The 20,038-nt window shown below is 35.8% G+C and overlaps 1 protein-coding gene across 1 annotated transcript in view; it reads right to left on the bottom strand.

The window, feature by feature from the left end:
- yki (Transcriptional coactivator yki) overlaps positions 1-20,038 on the bottom strand; it is a 178,878-nt gene that overhangs the window by 16,731 nt on the left and 142,109 nt on the right. The window contains exon 2 of the mRNA XM_085947716.1: positions 10,348-10,457. Within this exon, the coding sequence (XP_085803842.1) occupies positions 10,348-10,457 (110 nt within the window). The remainder of the gene's footprint in view (positions 1-10,347; positions 10,458-20,038) is intronic.

Genomic DNA, 20,038 nt, shown 5'->3' with positions numbered 1-20,038 from the left:
CCCAAATGGGGTTTCTCAAATTGAAATTAATCAAAGGTTCCTAAGGTTCCTAGAGGGATGCTGGTTTTTGTAAAATATAATTTTGACAAGAGAGATTGAAGATGACTAACTTAACAACATATAAATCGCACTTAAAACGCTATATGAAGCAGTCCAAATTATTAATTTTGTTAAAAAGTCGACCATTACTGTCACGATAATTAAAAATTATATTATACAAAGCTGTTATGGGTAATCAACACTCGGCCCTGCTTTTGCATTGCAAATTGCAATCGTGCCAAACATAATCTTTACTATAATTTTGGTCCGCGTACTGTGTGTATGTACGATATAAATAAGTAGTAAGTATTTGGCTTTATTAAAAAAAAAACAAAAAACGGCCTTTTTCGTGAAAAAACTGTCCAACGACATTATTGTATTCCTGTTCACCCAATGTAGCTCAGCGAAATCCAAGGGTTGGACACCTATAGACTAGAAGAAAAAAATCGCATGTCGTTAAGGTTTTGACTCTAATATTATGTATGTAATATGCCCACAACGGCCGGGCGGCTAACGCGTTGGTTTATATATTTATATCATCATCAGCCGGGGTCAATCCACTGCTGGATGAAGGCCTCCCCAAGCTTTCTCCAACTCTCTCGGTCCTGTGTCGTTCGCTAACACTTTTAGGGCGACCCTGTGGCCGTTTCGTACCCCTTGGGTACCATTGCATGACGGCATTTGTCCAGCGGCCGTCCTTTCGGCGAGCAATGTGCCCCGCCCATCTCCATTTCAGCTGTTTGGCAACGTCTATTACATCGCGTACTCTTGTCTGCTTCCTAACCCATACGTTTCTCTTACGGTCCTTTCGTGTGATGCCCAACATGCACCTCTCCATGCCTCGCGGTGTGACTCTTAGCCTTTGGACATCTCTCGTGTTGAGGGTCCACGTCTCGCAGCCATGCGTGAGCACGGGTAGCACACAATGGTTGAACACCCTACGCTTAAGACATAATGGTAGGTCACTCTCGAACCCAGCTTTATTCTTCGAGCAATTTCATCGTGCATGCTTCCGTCTATGGACACCTGCTGTCCGAGATAGACGTAGCTGCTGACTTGCTCGAGTTGGGTGCCAGAAATACAGATAATCGCAGGGTCCGAAAAACAGTTCCTCATCACTTTTGTCTTTGAGACATTTATCTTTAGACCGACCTGACTGACATCCGCGAGTTCTTGCATTCTACCTTGGAGGTCTTTCGGGTCTTGTGAGAGTGTTTATATAATGCCATGGATCCCAGGTTCGAATCCTGGGTCCGGCAGATAAGTACACATACTGTTTTTCAATGTGTTTTTGGCGTCAGAGTACTTAACATACATTTCTCGTATTAAAAAATCTAATGATACAAACATCCATTCAGCGGAGGCCCATATTGACTTTCTTAAGATCGGACATGGTCAAAAAATGATTTTAAGTATAGTTCAAATACTTACAAAAATAGAATTGGTTAGAACCACCAAAAAAAGAAAGTCGGATGTCAATCGTAATTATGTAATACTAATTTTATAACACCTCAGAAACATGTCCATTACAAAAAAATCAGTTACATGATTATTAATTAATTTCGTCGTAATTTGGTAGGGCGCAAGTGGTTAAATTATTAAAGCACATTGGCCAGAATCCGATGGATGCAGGTTCGAGTCCTGTCCGGCGTCATTTTTTCATGATGTTTAATAATGGGTAAGATTTAAGGTTCCAAATCCTGATAAAGAAACATTATTAAATCTTATGAATAATTATTCGTTGAATAAAAAAAATAGTGTTACTTTTCGTATACAACTCTCGACTCTACTAATTAGCTTACAGAAGGCCTCGATATAAATGAAATAAATATCGTCATCCGAAGCTGTTCATATATAATATTTTAAATTATAAGACTTCTGGTAATTAACTATTAATTCAGTTCCGGTTTCAATGTATCTACCTAGTCATTGCAAAAGTGATTTGTACACTCAGTACAGTTCTCAGAAATGTACTGAATTGCAATACCAAACCTAACCTACAATAACTTGTATCCTGATGATTATAAATTAAATTACTTAATGCCGTGCCTGTATTAGAATGCCTAAAACAATAGGCCGAACAAACGTAAACAGACACGAATATAATTCTGTAAGGTTGACATTTAGACAAGGTCACAACGAGCACGACCGAAGAACAATCACTAACAGAAACGGGTTAGACTGTAGACACATCATGAACTATTCTTTGCACTATTGTCAAAATCGTGTCGATATTAAGATGTCATCACAAAACCATTAACAATCAATGTCTACAACACTCTATACCCGGGGGGGCAACCCTGTCGCCAATCCCGATGGAAGTGAGGCTGATTTGAATTTACAGCCACACACAGTTAAATAGTATGTTTAATAAAATGACTGGCTAATAATCATTAGAAACAAAGTACGTATTTTGGCGTATCACGATTCATCGTAAGCTGTTGTATCGGAAATGAATTGCCATCTAATATTGAAATAAAACATGTCTAAATAAAATATGTAATAAACCCCACCGGAATACAATGGAAAGACGGAAATTAGAAATACAATCATATCGTATGTATATATGCATATTTATATAAAATGCTGGTAGGGGCTCGTAAGTATCGAGTCGTACCCATCAAATTAATGTTTTAATTGAATCTAATAAATTTGGAGCATTCTGCATTACTGTATGTAATGCTACACGAACATGTTATTTTTTTATCTCAACGCTATACAGACATCTCTTTACGGTAAGACAGCTCACGGTGAACTGTGTTACGGCGAAATTTAATACGCACAATTTACATGTCTTTTCTTCTTTCTTCTTTCGACCATGTCTGATCCTAATAGGAACATATGGGCCTCCACAGAGTGGAGGTTTGTATAAACAGAATTTGTTTTCACGAGAGATAGATGTCAGCCACTTGTTCAACCTATTAGGTCCACACTATGACTCATACACAAATTGAAAAACAATATGTGTACTTTTGCCAGACCCAGGATTCAAACCTGGGACCCACGACGCTGGCCGACGCTTAAGACGCGCGGTCATTAGTCACCAAACAATAACTTACCTTTCTCTATACCTCTTTCTTTCCTTTCCATAATATAATACCGCTGAATATACGGTATTGTCACCGCCCTTTTAAGGTCAGGTCTAGAATCAATTAATGTTGAGAAAGAAAGTGGGGACAGTATTGGATGGCAGTGATTGATCAATGACTAATTAAGAAAGCTAGATGAAATTGCGAATTCCCTTAGTAGTGCTAGTTAGTATGTACTTAACTTCGGATATGAACAGATTATCGCATTGCATTTGAAGATAACCACTAATCAATAATCAGCACTAGCATCGTAACTCGCAATTCAGTGCCGCGGCCTAGATGGCCTTGGTTACCATCCATACTTCACGCATTCGAAAATCAATCAAGCATTTTTAATATGTAATTATTTTTATTTTATTTACACCCACGGTGGCCTCGCGGCTGCGTTGGCCTAGTGTCGTGTGTCCCAGGTTAGAATGCTGGGTCTGGCAATTACACATATTGTTTTTCAATTTGTGTATAAGTCAAAGTATGAATCTATTAGGTTGGGCAAGTGGCTCACATCCATTTCTCGTAAAAACAAAAATCTGTTAATACAAACCTCCACACTGTGGTGGCCCATATGATCCTATTAGGATCGGACATGGTTAAAAAAATATATATTTTCTCTCAAGATTCTGAATTTCGTATGTTCCGTTTAATTTTAATTGATTAGTGGAATTAAGATCGAAATCTTCTAAATCGAAGATACGTACGTAGGTACATATTATAAATAATATATTATTTTTTTCTAAGAAAACTCATAGGTCAAAATATGCAGCCATTATCCTACCATTTCAATAAGATTCTACCGTGAAATTATTAGAGTAGAAAAAATACACTCATACTCTGTGACGAAACTCGAATGACCCGGATGCAGCTTACAATACCAATCAAGTGCCAATGTGTTGGATATTACAGCATGATTGCAAGAACGACTGTAAAAATTACCTACCTATCTATTTCGCAAATAGAAATATCATGATTCAAAACTCTTCAATATTATTAAGTGATTCGGATCAGTGACACTGAAGAAAACCCTTCATCAATACACTATACGTCTTCGGCATCAGTGTTTAGTTGAAAAATCCTATAAAATGTGTGTGAAACCGTTTATAACAGATTACTGCACTCGAGTAAATACCTAATCAGTGTTGTTCATCATTATCAGCCCGAATCTATCCACTGCTGGATAAAGGCCTCTTCAAGCTGCTTCCACTTCTCTCGGTCCTGTGCGTTGCGTTGCCACGTAGTCGCTATCGGATTAGTTTGTCGAATATCCGTTTTGTCGAAATCGACCTTTTAATGCAGAATGATTTTTTGTATCTAAATGGACCAGTACCATCGTTTTTTTAATTTACTTTGTAATGAATACAGCATTCATATGCTGTAAAAACAACAATTTAAATACCTCCATGTATTTAAATATAGGATAATGAAATTTGTTTTTTTGTTTCCTGAACATTTTAAATTTGGTCTATTCGACAAACCAATCCTACAGCGACGACATACCTACTTCCGCAGAACTTTATCATTTCATCGATCCAGCGGCCTACGTTTTGTACCTCTTGGATACCGCGAAACAGTGAACATATGGCCACCATATTGTGTGAATAAGAATATCTGGATGGCAACTGAGCAATGTTCATATTTGTGGAGTTTACTAACTTAACCATGCTCCACGCGCTTGCTAAATATTTTCAAACGTCATAACAGAAATAACGTATTAGGCTCATTATCATGACCCCCACAAGGCGGGGACTGACAGGACTCTAGCCTGGGGGCCCGGGCTCTTGGAAGGCCCGTCGTGGCGGGTCGACTTGATAAATGAGATAAACACACATCACAAATTTGCTCTAATGGGAATTTATATTTTAAAACATCTAATTTTGTAACGCAATTTTTGATTATTATGTGTCGAATGTGTCGATATTCGATAACAATACAAAAAAAACTATGAAAAAACCCTTCATTTTACCTGAAACAGTATTTAAAAAAACGATTCTGAAGAGCGTCCCTCTGCCTTTAAACCTATCGATGGGTTGGGGGGCCCGCTTCAAGGTGTGGGAGTCATGCACACTATATTCAAAGTCCAAATTCTTTGATTCCTCCCTCTACACTCCTCCTTAAACCATTATGTAAATTTAGTTAACTGTCATATCTTACAAGCCCTTTGGTTTATGTATCAGCCTCGATAATATGACCATTTGATGATTAAAAAATGTACAAATGCATGCACACCTTAAACTATAGATACACACGAATAAAATTAAGCACTAAATCCAACTTAGTCTGTGTTATAAAAATATTAAATAATTTCGTTTGTTAGCTAATAGACGATAACTAAATGACATAACAGGTGCGGAGTGGAAAGCGATCCTATGGGAAAATTTGTGTTACGTTTATAAATTATGTCAATTTTGGGCACAATGTGTTTGTTACAAGCGAACACATTCTGTGTCATGGCATCTAGTCACGACATCTGATGCCAGCTCGGATATCTCTCTTTATTCCAGAATCACGATACACTCGCGATGAAATAAAAATGTGAAATATGGTGACGTTAAAGATTGTTTTACGGCCGGTCGTCGTTTTCCCGCGGTGTGCGGCTGAACATTGTATTTCCCGGGCATTTTAATAAAAATGAGGAAAATAAATGTCTTACACTATTGAAATATTGAGGTGATTATTGAACCATTGTTCTACATCAGGGTTTGCGAACCTTTTAATGTACTTACGGGTGCCAACATTTCCCGAATATTATTTTTCAACTGTCTGTTGAAATAAACAGTAATATTTTACTCTACGAAAATCTTATCTGTTTCCCGTATTCACGCCATCACATTGCAAAGGCTAAATTCGCCCACGAAGGTAACTAGCCTGACAAGATTATCTTCACAAAAGACTTACGGTCTCTAAGCGTACAAACTGTGAGTATTACATCAAGGATTTCACAGTGTCCCATTTCTGGTAAGAAACTTAAGGAAGGTTAATACCACCAACCCGTACAGGATACCTGCCAGCCCAAATCCCGTTTCCTTAGAGTACTCATCGGAAGGACATAACAGTGCGAAGCAGTTATGGGGGAAAAACATTTTTTAAAAAGTCTATTAAAAAAATGATGATGTTCCATACTATTCGTTCCATTACTTAGATACCACTCACAACATAGCACATACATGGCTTGATCACTTTTTTTCAATTACGGTATAGGTACATTTCTATTCACCCATTTTGAAACTGCCTGCCAGAATTACTACTACTAGCTTTATCAAGGTTTTGTTTCTCATTTGGTGCAGTCATTTTTTGTGGGTAGAAATGAAAGTGTTTGTTAATGTATTAATTAATTTGGTCATTTACGCACCAATTGCCACCAAATTGCTTCGATCAGATGAGGCATTCTCTCGCTACGGTGGTCTCAAGCATTGTAAATCGATCAAAATTAGAGGTTCGCGGCGCGGGATTCCCCGCCACCTGATGAGGTTAGTGCGATAATATTACATGTGATACATTAAGTCTAAGGACCGACCTATTACAATTATAATATATTTAAATTAAACGTAATGCTTATTCTTGAAGAGTATTTGCCTGCTATTTTACAATGCAATCTTGTCATTTATTATTATTATTATAGGTATTTTTTCTCTTCAAACGCGTGCTATCATTTTCAATGTTCTGAATAATATAAAAGTGAATATAATATAATTCAGACACGTTCAATTTCAAGTGTAGGCTGTGATCATCCAGTATCAAAACTTACAGTGATCTATCCCCCTCCAATTATCATTAAACATGAACAAATGTATTATATTTTGCTTAGGATATTAAGGCGTTACAAATTAAACAAACTTGTATTTCACTATCATAAAGAAATACTTAATTTATTATATGTCATGAAAATTAGTATTGGCCTTTTTAAGACACTCACTGCACTCATTGTCAATTTATTCTCCTACCGTGCATAGTCCACTGCGCGGCGGCAAGAAGAACTACGTCTCAGTTAAACGCGCGAGAATTTACATCTTATCTTTCTATCACTCATGCGGCAAGTCGTGAGTGATGCAATTCGAATCAAGTAATACGACGAGATCACGTAAGTTAATTTAAAAACGAATCGAAGAGAAATCATATTATATTATAACGGAATGCACACTACATGCTTTTTATATTTTCATGCCGGCGCATCTATTCTATACACAAGGCTATAGGCCGCTATCGACAGCTATCGAAGGTAATCTTTCATTTTTTGTATCGAAATATTAGCACTTATTGTAACAATTACAATAAGTTAGCCGTCTAAACAGTCAAAATTGTCTATCTCTCTCTAAAATTTATCACAGCCAAAAGAGGTGCTGTTGAAACATAGCACTCATTGTAGATAACAATTAATAAGTGCTAATACTTCGATAAAAAATGAAAAACTACCCACGATAGCTGCCGATAGCGGCCTATAGCAGCCTTGTGTATAGAATATGTGCGCTGATCTAATTAATGAGATAAATCAGATTTCAACTAAATCAATGATACTCAACCTTTTTTTTCTTCGGGCCAAATACATATATTTGTAAAGTAACGTGTGACGAAAAAAATCATGAAACTCCCCCAATTTTACAAAACATTTTTGAGATTTAAAAAATTATGCGTGTTTTTTAAATTAATCGTGTGCAATAGCAACACTCTTATACCAGATCTGATGTGGACCATAATGACAATCCTCTTCGGGTGTCACTATCTGTGCGTCAAAGTCGAAACGAATCTCAAGATATACGAAATTCCTGATATTAAATGTGTTTCGGGCCGCACATAAAAGCTTAAAGAGCCGCATGTGGCCCGCGGGCCGCAGGTTGAGTGTCGCTGAACTAAATAATGCCAAACAGCGTATTTTGCGTATAAAAACAGACATTAAATTTATCTCAAAAAGAAAAATATGATGGACTATCTACTTGAGAGAAATATAGGCAATATTGTATCATAGGGACAGTTGCTATGACATACAATACTGAATAAAAGTACACCTGAACAACTGCGCTGATAAACGCTATATGGCGTGTCATAAAGAAGTTTCACGTGTCGCAGTCCATCCGTCCCTCGTTTTCCATTACTTCAGAATAATCATAAACGTATAAAACATACGTTAGGTCTTCCCTAGTTAGGTTACCAGCGTTATTGTTTATGGCTTCATTTCCTAGCAATGTCGTATCCATTTTTTATTATAATTTGTGGAGATTACAATCAACGCCTAGACGATTTTCCGATCTCTAGAGATTTATTTATTCTTCTGTCAAGATTGTTTTGGTTAGAAGTTAATAATTTCGTTTGAGAAATTAAGTAACTAGAATCTAGTTACTAGATGGAATGTTCAATAGGAAACAATTATCTATTCGACGGTTGCTGGTGCTGCTTTACGGTAGCGAATCATGCCACATACAAAACCTCGGAGAAACATGATATGAGTTACACCATCTCCACCAGTCATGCATATCGATACCCCATTTAAATAAGGAAACAACTCAAAATTTCAAGGTTTAAGTCAATAATGCCATTTGATGTGGAAAGCTCTTTTCTTTACAATTAAAAAAAATCAAAAATGTCTTCCACGTGTCATTAAAACGAAAAACCCTTTCTGAAATGAATCATTAATTCAGTTAGGTATATTCTGGAATGTCTGGGTATTATTCATTATTAAATTGTAAAACGTCATTGTGCATTGCCGAATTCCACTAAACTAAATACAAAAAAAAACACATTTTTCTCAAAATCAAGACTTCAAAATTAAAATGAGAAGTTCTGTAAAAAAAATTCAAACGCCATTATCTTGGAACAAGAATTTTTGAGTTGTTTCCCTATTGTAATATGGTATCGATATACAGCCGTGATTTTCACGGGCGCCTTCCATGACGCTATAAACGAATCAGAATTAAAAGTTTTTAGTCCCATACTACCTTGTCCCGAAACGAAACTGCGCGGGACTGATGTAGAAACTATGCACATTGATGGTTGAAGAAAAAGTCTAGAAAATAAAAGAAGAATCTTGACTTGCTCTGTTCCCGTTTATCCTTAGTGACATGAAGAAGTGTCCTCTGTATCCGTGTACTGAAACTCTGCCGAAACGGAGGAGTCAGGGGTTGAAAATGGTGAATCAAATGAAGTATCGGAATTATTCCGTCCTCCAATTATAACGCAGCAATTTTTTCAAATGCCTCGGAAGTTAAGTTGGCCCTGGTTGATATCAAGTGGGCGTGGTCAATTGGACCCGTGTGTGGACGGACCAGGAACAGTATGCTTGCGGCGGATACTAGGTGTGCGGTGGTGAGCGAAGAAGCGACTTTGAATATGGCTCGGCTACGTGCTACGGATCATGAAAATTTCAACCTGCCGTGCCCGTTCTTCAAGCCTATCGAATTGACCAACATCCTGTCAATACCATCCACATAGAATATATGGCAAACCTACGGGATACTGGCAAGCCTTATGCCGGGTCCACACTGGCAACATGTCGCGCGACAACCTCGTTAAATTTTACGATAAGTATGATAATTATCGTAATATTTGTTAAGCAATTATGATAATTATCGTAAAATTTAACGAGGTTATCGCGCGACATGTTGCCAGTGTGTACCCGGCATTAGGAAGATGGAAGAAAACGGGCACGTGACAGGGATTCTTGAAGACGGTAATATGCTCCAACTGAGGAGCGGATATGGTCAAAAAAATTAAGAAGAATATAGAAATCGGTACCATACACATAACGTACATAAGATCATACGGGTCTCCACAGAGTGTAGGTTGTATTAACAGATTTTTGATTTTACGAGAAATGGATGTGAGCCACTTGCTCAACCTATTAGGTCAATTATTATTCTCTGGGACCAAACATACGTTGAAAATCAACAAGACATATTTTTGATACATTACCCGCTCGGCCATCGTGGGGTTAGTTCTAGATGCATAGTCATAGTCAACTGCCGCTTAACATTAGGCGGTCTAAATCGACCGTTTAGACTGTTTTAGAAACTAGCGATACCACTAAATAGTAGCAGAATGAAGAAACGCTATTGGCAGCTGTCATAATGGAGCATATTATCATCTTACACAAAATGAACGAATTACGTTATATGCCACTGTCAGGTATGGATGGGTATGGCTAACACGTCGATAACAGAGCAATTTTTAGTCGATCGCGATCGTATTCGGTTTTAATAAATCAAGTGATATACATAGTAATGTTACTCGTATTTACCTGCTGTGGGAGTCTGAGCTGGTTGTGCTGGCGGTGAGGGTTGTGCTGCGAGCAGTTCCGCTTGTCGAGCTTTCCGAGGGTCCTCCCAGGTCGTTGTGCACGTCATGTGACTGGAAAAAAGAAGAAGAAATCATAAGAAATCACAAATAATACTTGTAAAATTAAAAACTGTCATTTCGTGCTTCCAAACTATGGGAATTAACGGTCTGTAAAGTTATAGCGTTGTGTTAAGTTAAACCAACGTGTGTTTTCAGTTCTAACATATGCATGTAAAACATTAACCCTTACTGTAGGTAGGAAAAGTGTAGCGCAACGTGTCGTGGAAAGAGACATACATGTTGGGCATAACGCAAAAGGACTACCTACCTACATAATGACAGAAAAAACATTGAATAAGGAAGCAGACAAAAGTATCTACCTGTGCGATATGATAGGCAGCGTCTAACTAACTTTTTTACCTAACGGCGAACTGGGGAAGGGGCAAATATGCAATTGATTTTGAGAAAGATTTATGTCAAAAGGCGACTCTAAATTAGATAAACAAACATGGCGCATGTCCTCATCTTCAATGTGTGATCGTACTACCTGTATTTTAAAATTTTCTTTCCACGAGAGCTGAGAAACCTAATAATAAATTTTTCAAATTACATACAATCATCCAAACGGCAAAAGAGATTTAATGGCTGTAGTAACTAGCTAATCCAGGATAATGAATATGTAATTTTCTTCCGCTGTTAATGTCAAATGTCTACCGTCGTATTTTGCGAAAGGATTGATGATGCATTCGTATATTTGATAATCAAGTGATCAGAGAGGTTGTACTTCTCAATTTTGTTCGTGAAATCGTCTAGGCCTGGGAAATAATTAAGCTAAACCACAGTACCAAATAAATTGTCGGCTATTTGCTGTAAATGTAAAATTTTCATTCTTTCGCGGCTCAGTTTGGCAGGCACGTAGATAGAGGTTTCAGAGCTAAGCAAGTGGCTAAGTAAGAGAATAAGTAAGGATAAAAAGTGTGGATGGGATCTATGGGCATGCCTACATTCAGCAGTGTTTCGACGCCGATTAATGATGATGATTTATAATATACGAACTATTGAAACAATATTATTTATTGAATCATCGTATTTATGCGTCACTTTTTTATAGTGAAAACACTGAAAACTACGTCCTTGGTTTTAAAAAATCTCATAAATTGAATCAAATCAATTTTAAATTACAATAACGAGAAAAGTATTCCATAAAATAAAGTCTCCCCGGATAAGATTGTTGAGTGTTTATTTTTATAGTCACTAAAAAACTAAGAAAGATCTAGGAAAAATAAATCGCAACAAGGTCGTTAAAAAGTGAGTAATTTATCGCGGTGTTTTACGACGCCAAAAAGAGAAGATCTCCAACACATCAGTCTCCTGGTTCCAAGAAACCAATATCTGAATGAAACTGAACAAAGGTTATGTTAAATATATTACATGACAGAGACTTTGCTATTACGGATTGAATATAATATGAAAAAGCTTTGGGTAGCTAGCTACCTATTACTTTGTATACGAATGATTGACTAGCATATGATTAAGTCATTGGCCGGCCTTAGTAACCTTCTTTAGCTTCATTCTTTATATAATTAGAATCGACCAACAAATAAGAAGGTTTTTACAATGTCGTTGCTTGCCAAGAAGAAATGTATATTATATAGGTACTTATATAGTATAATAATATCGATAAATATCAATATAATGGATTTCAAAGTATTAAATGTGTACGTACGGTCAGATAGGGATAAGTTAGAACCGGGAGAATTGGTTTCAATATTTAAAAAAATCAAATTAAAATGGAGGTAATATGAATTAGTGATACACATACCCAGCACAAGTTGTACATATAAATTTTGTATAAATCTCATACAGTAACGCTGGTAACGCAATACACAATGAATATAATATGAAAATAAATAATTACAAGATAAAAAGAACTTTTTATATACTTACCTACAACGTTTTTAAATTGTCTGTTGAATCATATAAACTTGACTTGACTAGCTTAAACGATCAAAAAAGTTTGTACTTGATAGAAATAATACTGAAATGTCATATTGATTTCCATAGTAACGCACGTATACCTATATTAATAATTTTGTTGCTAGGACCCCAGAATGGTGTCGAAATAACTTTTCATACAAAACAGAATTAACTGAAAATGAATTCAATTCTACTTAAAGATGGCTAAAAGTATTCAAAAAATGCATTGGCATCGTGTTCTGATATATTCTAAAAAATTCAAATGTCTAGCTAGTCGGGAAAATCGATTGCAAGATTTGTACCGGACAAAGAACCACCGGACAAATAAGAATACGAGCTAAGAAAAACGTTGTAATTATCATAAAATAGTAGTCTTGTCTGCGATTTCTAAATACCTACTTATTTCCATTTTCACCAACGTATTGATTATTCACACTTACATGATGCCATAAACACAAAATATACCTATACCATTTTTTTTAAATGTGTCCGTTTCTAAATCAAAAACTGCTAGACCAATGCTGACTTCCACGGCTTCATTGTTGATTCCAATTTGGTACAGTTTCTTTCTCTCAATCTCAATCTTGAAAAACTTAAATAACTTTTCGAAAAATCGGCTTGCAACAAATAGTTAAAGTGGTCAAATAGCAGCGATGGAATGGTTATGTGAGGTGCGGGTAGAAAAAGGCGCACCGATATGCTGATTCACTCGAGCTTGTCAGTCGGCTGAATTTTCCAAGGTTTTTGCAAGGTGGTTCAATATGCAAATTTCCCGTGACTTAGCATCAAGTAGAGTAGTTTGCGTGCCAATGTCCTAAAAGAAATCTCGTTAGTAAATGCGAGGTAACTACTAGAACAAAAAAAAAAGTACATACTGACGTACGTTTCTAAAAGGGCTGACTGGATTCATGAAATGAAAAGAATATGTAGAGAGCGTGTGCCTAGAATCTAGATCTGTTGTCTGTCATGTTGATCTGAAAAAAACTGAATCTTTTATCTTCATTTTGTATAATCGTATTTTTTTAAATTACCATTTTTACTGTGGATAAAATTGCGGGCTATCACCAGTTTATAATATATTAATCAATGCTCATAATGACTTTCATCTCGCACAGTTAGTAACCAAATATATTAATATTAGCGGATAATAATAATATTAACTCAATCCAATAAGTTAAGATGACGCATATCTAGCAAAAGACCTTACTCTTCTTGGAATGAACGGAAACTGTGTCAAATGAGACTATTTTTTTATTATCTCAAAGTCGTTTGTTTTCGCATCATCACAAGATGGGGGCACACACATCTGGTGTGCGGCCGGCCGTGGACTGTGAACATGAGTAACAGGATATCGCCATGACCGCAGATGAGGTAAAGTTTATCCGGTAGCTTGCAAATGTTGTCAAGTCAGTGACGTCCCGTGGTGGTAGCAGGTCATGCGCTGCATAGGAGCGATACATAATAAAGGGCGGTTTTCCATGAAGTAGACGACGCGTTCGCTGCATTAGAAAGTATAAATTTAAAAAAAAAAACAAAAAATCCTGACAACATAACTCGCTGGAATATAATACGTCATATTGTTATGGCGGTTTATCATACAGACAAACGTTCCATGAGGGTGCCTCCGAACCTGTCAACGTCACGGATCTACGCGTACTTAAACCCACCCAAATTTTCGTGGAAATGCTTTAATTCTCGGTGTATGCTATTTTAAAATAGTCAAAAAATAAATAATTGGATATGTAAGTAGGTGCTAAAAAACTAAAACAAACTTGCAGACAATTTGAAACTAAAAATAAAAAAGGACAGTATGTTAAGTCTGTTTAAGGGCGGCATGTTGCCTAGGCCGACGACCCTTCAAACCATCCCGCCCCCGCCTCACATCACACTCGGTCTTAATCGAGCGTATCACGAGGACCAACGTTTGTTGTGAACTACCATTAGTTTTTTACGCCTGAGAATATCTCGGGAACAGATACCCAAGAATGACCTCGCTACGCACTTCACTGTGCTTTGACTGATTTTACAGACTTTCTAAAAAGTGTCCATGGGAGAGAGCAGCACGGTGAACTAACAATAATTAGTCTGGGTATGACGAATGTACAAGAAACCACCGGCATCGTCTAGTTTTTGTCAACCCCCCCCCCCCCCATTCTGCGGCCGTGAAAAATCAATAATAAATTATTATATTACTTAAGTATACCTAGTTTTTTTTCGAAATGGACCCCCCATACCATCTTTCTATGTGCGCGCCTGTCATTTATACTCATGTTATTTTCCAACTTTCAGCCGTAGCGACTGTAGGAGCAATACGGTGGGTGGATTGTGTGTTCCGCGGTGTACATAGGGGAACGTGGCTGCGACGTTTGGTTCGCCATGGGCGGGCAGCCTAATATTGATTCTGCAAAATTCTATTAATTTCAATTTCAGACATATTGATTGCTCTTAGCGGACAAACTAGAGCATATGGATAAACCTGCTGGGGAATAAACGAAATGAAACCCAAGAAACTATCGCTATCAATTAGTGTCAAGGAAAGATGGGACCTTCTGAATTTGCTCGTTATAACGAGCTCGTTATATCAGAGAATAGGTATTTTTAAATGAGTGGTCACATAACACAAAAAGTCGAAAATAAAAAAAACATCGTAAAAATCCCCAAGACAAGCATGGCATACTCTACAAAAGAAGTTGTTTATTGTACCTACTGACTTATATGAAGCCTTGAATTTTTTACTTATTTCAGCCACATGCGTGGATACTTTTTCAATATTTTCGACCAAAACACCAATTAGGTAGGTACTTAAGACACTTAACTAGTGTCATAAACATAATCCGATTCCCGCGGCATCCTGTCCGGTCGGATTTTATTGCTTAGGACGAAATGTTTTTAAACGATCGACATTTTAGCTCGGTATAACCGATAAATAGCTCGTTATTAAAGATAAAAGTGAATAAATGTATGGAGAAAATCATAAACTAAAATGTCAACGAATGTTTCCTCGTTACATCCGAGATCTCGCTATATCCGCGATCGTAATAACCGAGCGCGACTGTAATTATTTGAACAAACCGCTTTCGCATAATATTCACATCTCAACGCGGGTCTTTCGCCAAACGAAAAGAGACGGCAACATTCTTCAACTCGCGCACATTTAACCAAGCGGGCTGTTTAATCTTTAGGTATTCCTACGCTCGTGTTTATTTATCAATTAATAATATGACTTGAAGCCGGTGCGAGGAGAGTGGACGCTGCGTCAGAAATACCGGCGCTTGGAACGGAGCCAAGAGAGGCCGCGAATCTCGCGTCTCGTCTGACGAGTGGACACAGAACGCTAATCTGGCTACTGTCTGAGGACCGCGGCCAAACATCGCGGCGTTATCAATATTCTTCATTCAATACGATCGGAAATCATCAACGCGTGCATGGATGATGACTTCGCAATGCTGGTCGAGATTGATAACTCTACTTGAATGAACGAAGACAATGAACGTCTAACATGAAGATAGATGCACATTGAAATTATTATATATTATGACGCTATTTATTTTGAATAGACAATGCGCGTCATTGGCAATCTCTAAAACTTTTTTCTAATATCTGCAATAAAATTCAACGAATATGGCACATTGATCTTAATTATTCTCTAGTTTTTTTTCCTGCAGGATTAAACACTTTCCAAGTAGGTAGGTAGATACCATTAAAGAATAAAATTGTAGGACAACGGTTAAATAAAAACCAACGAGCTCTTTGAAGTACATTAATATTGTAGACGAGTAGGTACATGTATATTTTTGAATCTAATATAAAATAATAGGTACGTATATTATTAAAATGCAAAAGGCAGTGTCCTACATTTAGCAGCATAATATACGACCTCTGATAAACGTAACTCCTGTCAGAAATATTTAATTCTTGTTGCACTAAATATTCAGTTTACAAATCAACTTGAAAGACAATTTTAAATTGTTATTATAAGTAATACAATAAATAATTTGGATAGTTTAACACAGTGGTCCCAACCCCCGGTCCGTTGATCAAATGGTACAGGGCCGCCAAAGACCCCAAGGTAAGAAGAGATTACCACCACAGCACTGAAATTCCTATTGCCATTTCCGACATCCTATCTGTGTGACGCGGGGGTTTTCTGCAATGACAGCAACCAAAACAAAACAACGGAATAAACTGGACATAAGCAACACACTTCGGGTGTCATTGTCTCCTATTACCCCCCGATGGAACCATCTCGTTGCAAAGAAACAAGCTCGGGGTTCTCATTGATTTAGCGTTATAGTGAGTTAAAATGTTAAATCACTTTATATTCATTTTTTGGTGTAACTGTATTTTATTTTGAAAGCATGTTTAAATTAGAATTATTAAATCAAAACAATCTAAAATATAAACAATTAACGTCCCCCCCTCAGCGGGTCGCGGTAAAATTATCAAACGTTGACCGGTCCACGGCGATAAAAAGGTTGGGGACCACTGGTTTAACATATTCATATTAATAGTGTTTAATGTAAAAATACGTTAAGAAGCGAAATTTAAACATTTAAAGTCAACTATCTCAGTTATGAAAATAAGGAGACGTACTGATCGTACAAAATCCCCAATTGGCATGAACCAATCCCGTTTTCTTATATTTTAAAAAGGCGTCAAATTATTGGGTAAGTATATATATGCATTAATAGCAAGTATTTTAATAAAAAATCAAACAAGTATTTTATTAAAAAGGTGGGAACTATTTAATATGAACAGCAAGTAAAAAATGATTATTGGTAAGTATTATAATATAACAATGGAAGTATTTAAATTATTATTGGGAATTATTTAAATAATTTTCGGGAAATATTTAAATAATTAATGGTAAGTATTAATATCAATTTGTCAGAATAAAATCTATTTTGGACAGATTTTTCCTTTTACTGAAATAACTTATTTAGTAGCTTCCTTATTATGATAAATTTAGCAGGATATTATTGTTCTTTCTATCTGGCTCTCCAGAGCAGATTGTACTATTAGAATAGTATTTCTCTATTATTTCATGCCTTACGCCCATTCAGTGTAGCATCATTTGTGTATCAATAAAATGGCTCAATGATGCAATGTCAGTCTCCTGAGCAAGCTTCTAGTGGTTTTAAGATACTATTTCATTTTAACTATCAGCTGTAACTTAACTGCACATTCCGAACCATCAGTTGTAGGTAGCTGTTCTTGATCAAATCGCACTTAAAAGATATATGTAACCTTACCTTGTGAGATTCAAACCCTTAATCTCTACTTCATTGCGGAGTTAAATACAATTGTAGTGTCTATTATATATATTTTCAACTTTGCAATAATAACAAGACATACTTCGGACTTGTGTAGTGTTTATTACATATTATTTTCAATATCAGAATTAAATAATAAGACAGATTTCAGTTGTTTACAATAAATACATTACTTATGTTCATAAATTCACAATAATAATCAATGGTACCTAACAAACATAGACAGAATAAGACGTTTCCTTCAATTACGTATCAATCACATACAACCTATTACTAAAAACGACCACTATCGATCAATGTGAATATATATATAATAGTATATCTAAGTATTTTACTCAGCAATCAAAATATTTGACAATACGACACGTCGCTAACAGGATGGTAAAAGAAAAGAAAGAATTCGAAATTGAAAGGAGTGCGTAGGACAAAAACGGTTAGCTTGTAAACAAACAAACAGTGTCGCCAGGCTATTGAAAATTCTCGTTGGATTTCAAACATGTTTGATATTTTACTCTCCGAGTTGCCAGAATTCGTCCGTCAATCACTAAGTAAATTCGATTTGTTATTAATACGCAATCATTCGGAACAAAAAAAAATGTTATTGTTTTAAACATTTTTATTGATTAATTTGTTAATTCACACATTAGAAAATGAAATTCATAAAAGAAAACATTTGTGTTGTTTTTACTGTTATATTATTTTATGCAAGTCTACACATATAAATAACTCAAAACTTTAGATTATCGGAAGACATTCCGATAATCGCAACATTTGACTTTTGACAGCTCGACTTTTTTATTCGTTCGTTGATCAGTATCAGAGCATAGACAAATCGGACGATTTATTGTCCTCAGACTTTTGGCTCGCCAATGGAGCTGGCAATAAATTTCATGGTCTTGTTTACATTACATACTATAATAAATTGACAATATTAAATTATTATCTGATTCTGCATTTACACTAATAGTAAAAATAATAATATACATATATAAACAATTAATATACTTAGGTACTTAAATTAGTAATTTTAAGAGACGTCGAAAAAAACCTTTTTTGTAGTGATGAGTCCAAAACATGTGAAATTATAAAAAATCCACGAACCCTAACTAATTAATTTAGCATACAATTTTAATTGAGATAAATTTAATATCATACTATCAATTATTGTTGTTCCCAAACTGAGATTCATTTTTTTTATAAAATTAGACAATAATATGTAATAAAAATGTAGGTACTTAGTTTAAAAAAAATTATTAATATGATTTCTGTAATATTTGTAGTACCTACCTAGATTAACTATATTTTTGATCAATTATTAATTTAATCTTTGAGGTTATTCACATTTAATGTGTGAAATGTCTATCTAGCTCTTTTTTCGGCACTTGTGCGACTTCTTAGTTGATCTTCTTTTAATAATAATGTAATCATAAATAGTTTGTTCTTACCGATATTCATGAATGCATAGACTAATATACTTTATATGCGATAATGGTAGCCCTAAAATGTCATACGCCCCATTGAATGTTTTTTACTTTTCATACTATCAAAATAATAATGGATGTTGATTTTATCTATTGGCCCATGTCATTTAAATAATGATTATTTATTTTTACTACTGATTTTTGAATATTATTTCTTGCTGTACGAATATTTTACATTCAACATTAAAACTGGCGGGCTTATACCGATACTTTGAAATAAATACTTACCATTCATTTAAAATTCTGACAGTTGTTATTTAAAAACTTTTCAAAATTGTCTATTAATACTTGCTTCAAAAATGCACGCCTTTTAAAAATGCATGAGTGATAAAACTGATAAATAGCCAAAACTAACTGCGTCTGTTGATATCCCGTGTGCCTACTGCTTTAAAAATATCGTATTCTGCCGGAAACCGTAGCGCGTGCCCGTGATATATTATATTAATATGCAGTGGTAGTTAGCCATCATTTAAAAACAAAATGTCTATAAATAATCGGCGGACTGAGCAAGATTAGTTTGCCAGGCGCCCGCTGCTCCGAAAAGAAAACAACGCCGGACCAAGATTTCAACAGAATGAGATGTTGTGAGTAAACATAGATAGATGATACTGAAAGATAATCTGTAGCAATAATAATTGTCTCGGAATAATCCTGTCATAACAATATTATTATGACGGTAAAAGAAAAGTTATCTCTTATTTGAATTTCCAATATGTTTGTCAATCAGCTGTTCCATCGCCGCCATGTTGTTATAGTATTATTCCCGACATCAACCAAATTATTAGATACATATCTAGGTACAATAAATCATTTTTTAAAGTTAATAGATAAGATTTCAATTCAAAAGACAAAATACAACACAACGTAAAAAGATAAATTTATTGTGGAAGCAATTAACAATAAATGTGGAATAGCATTTTAC

This window comes from Rhyacophila brunnea, unplaced genomic scaffold (genome assembly GCF_057557595.1).
Source record: "Rhyacophila brunnea isolate RB1 unplaced genomic scaffold, BYU_Rbru_1.0 scaffold_2, whole genome shotgun sequence".
Classification (NCBI taxonomy): Eukaryota; Metazoa; Arthropoda; class Insecta; order Trichoptera; family Rhyacophilidae; genus Rhyacophila; species Rhyacophila brunnea.
Note: the sequence above shows the minus strand (reverse complement) of the source record. Positions and strands in the feature narration are given on the sequence as shown.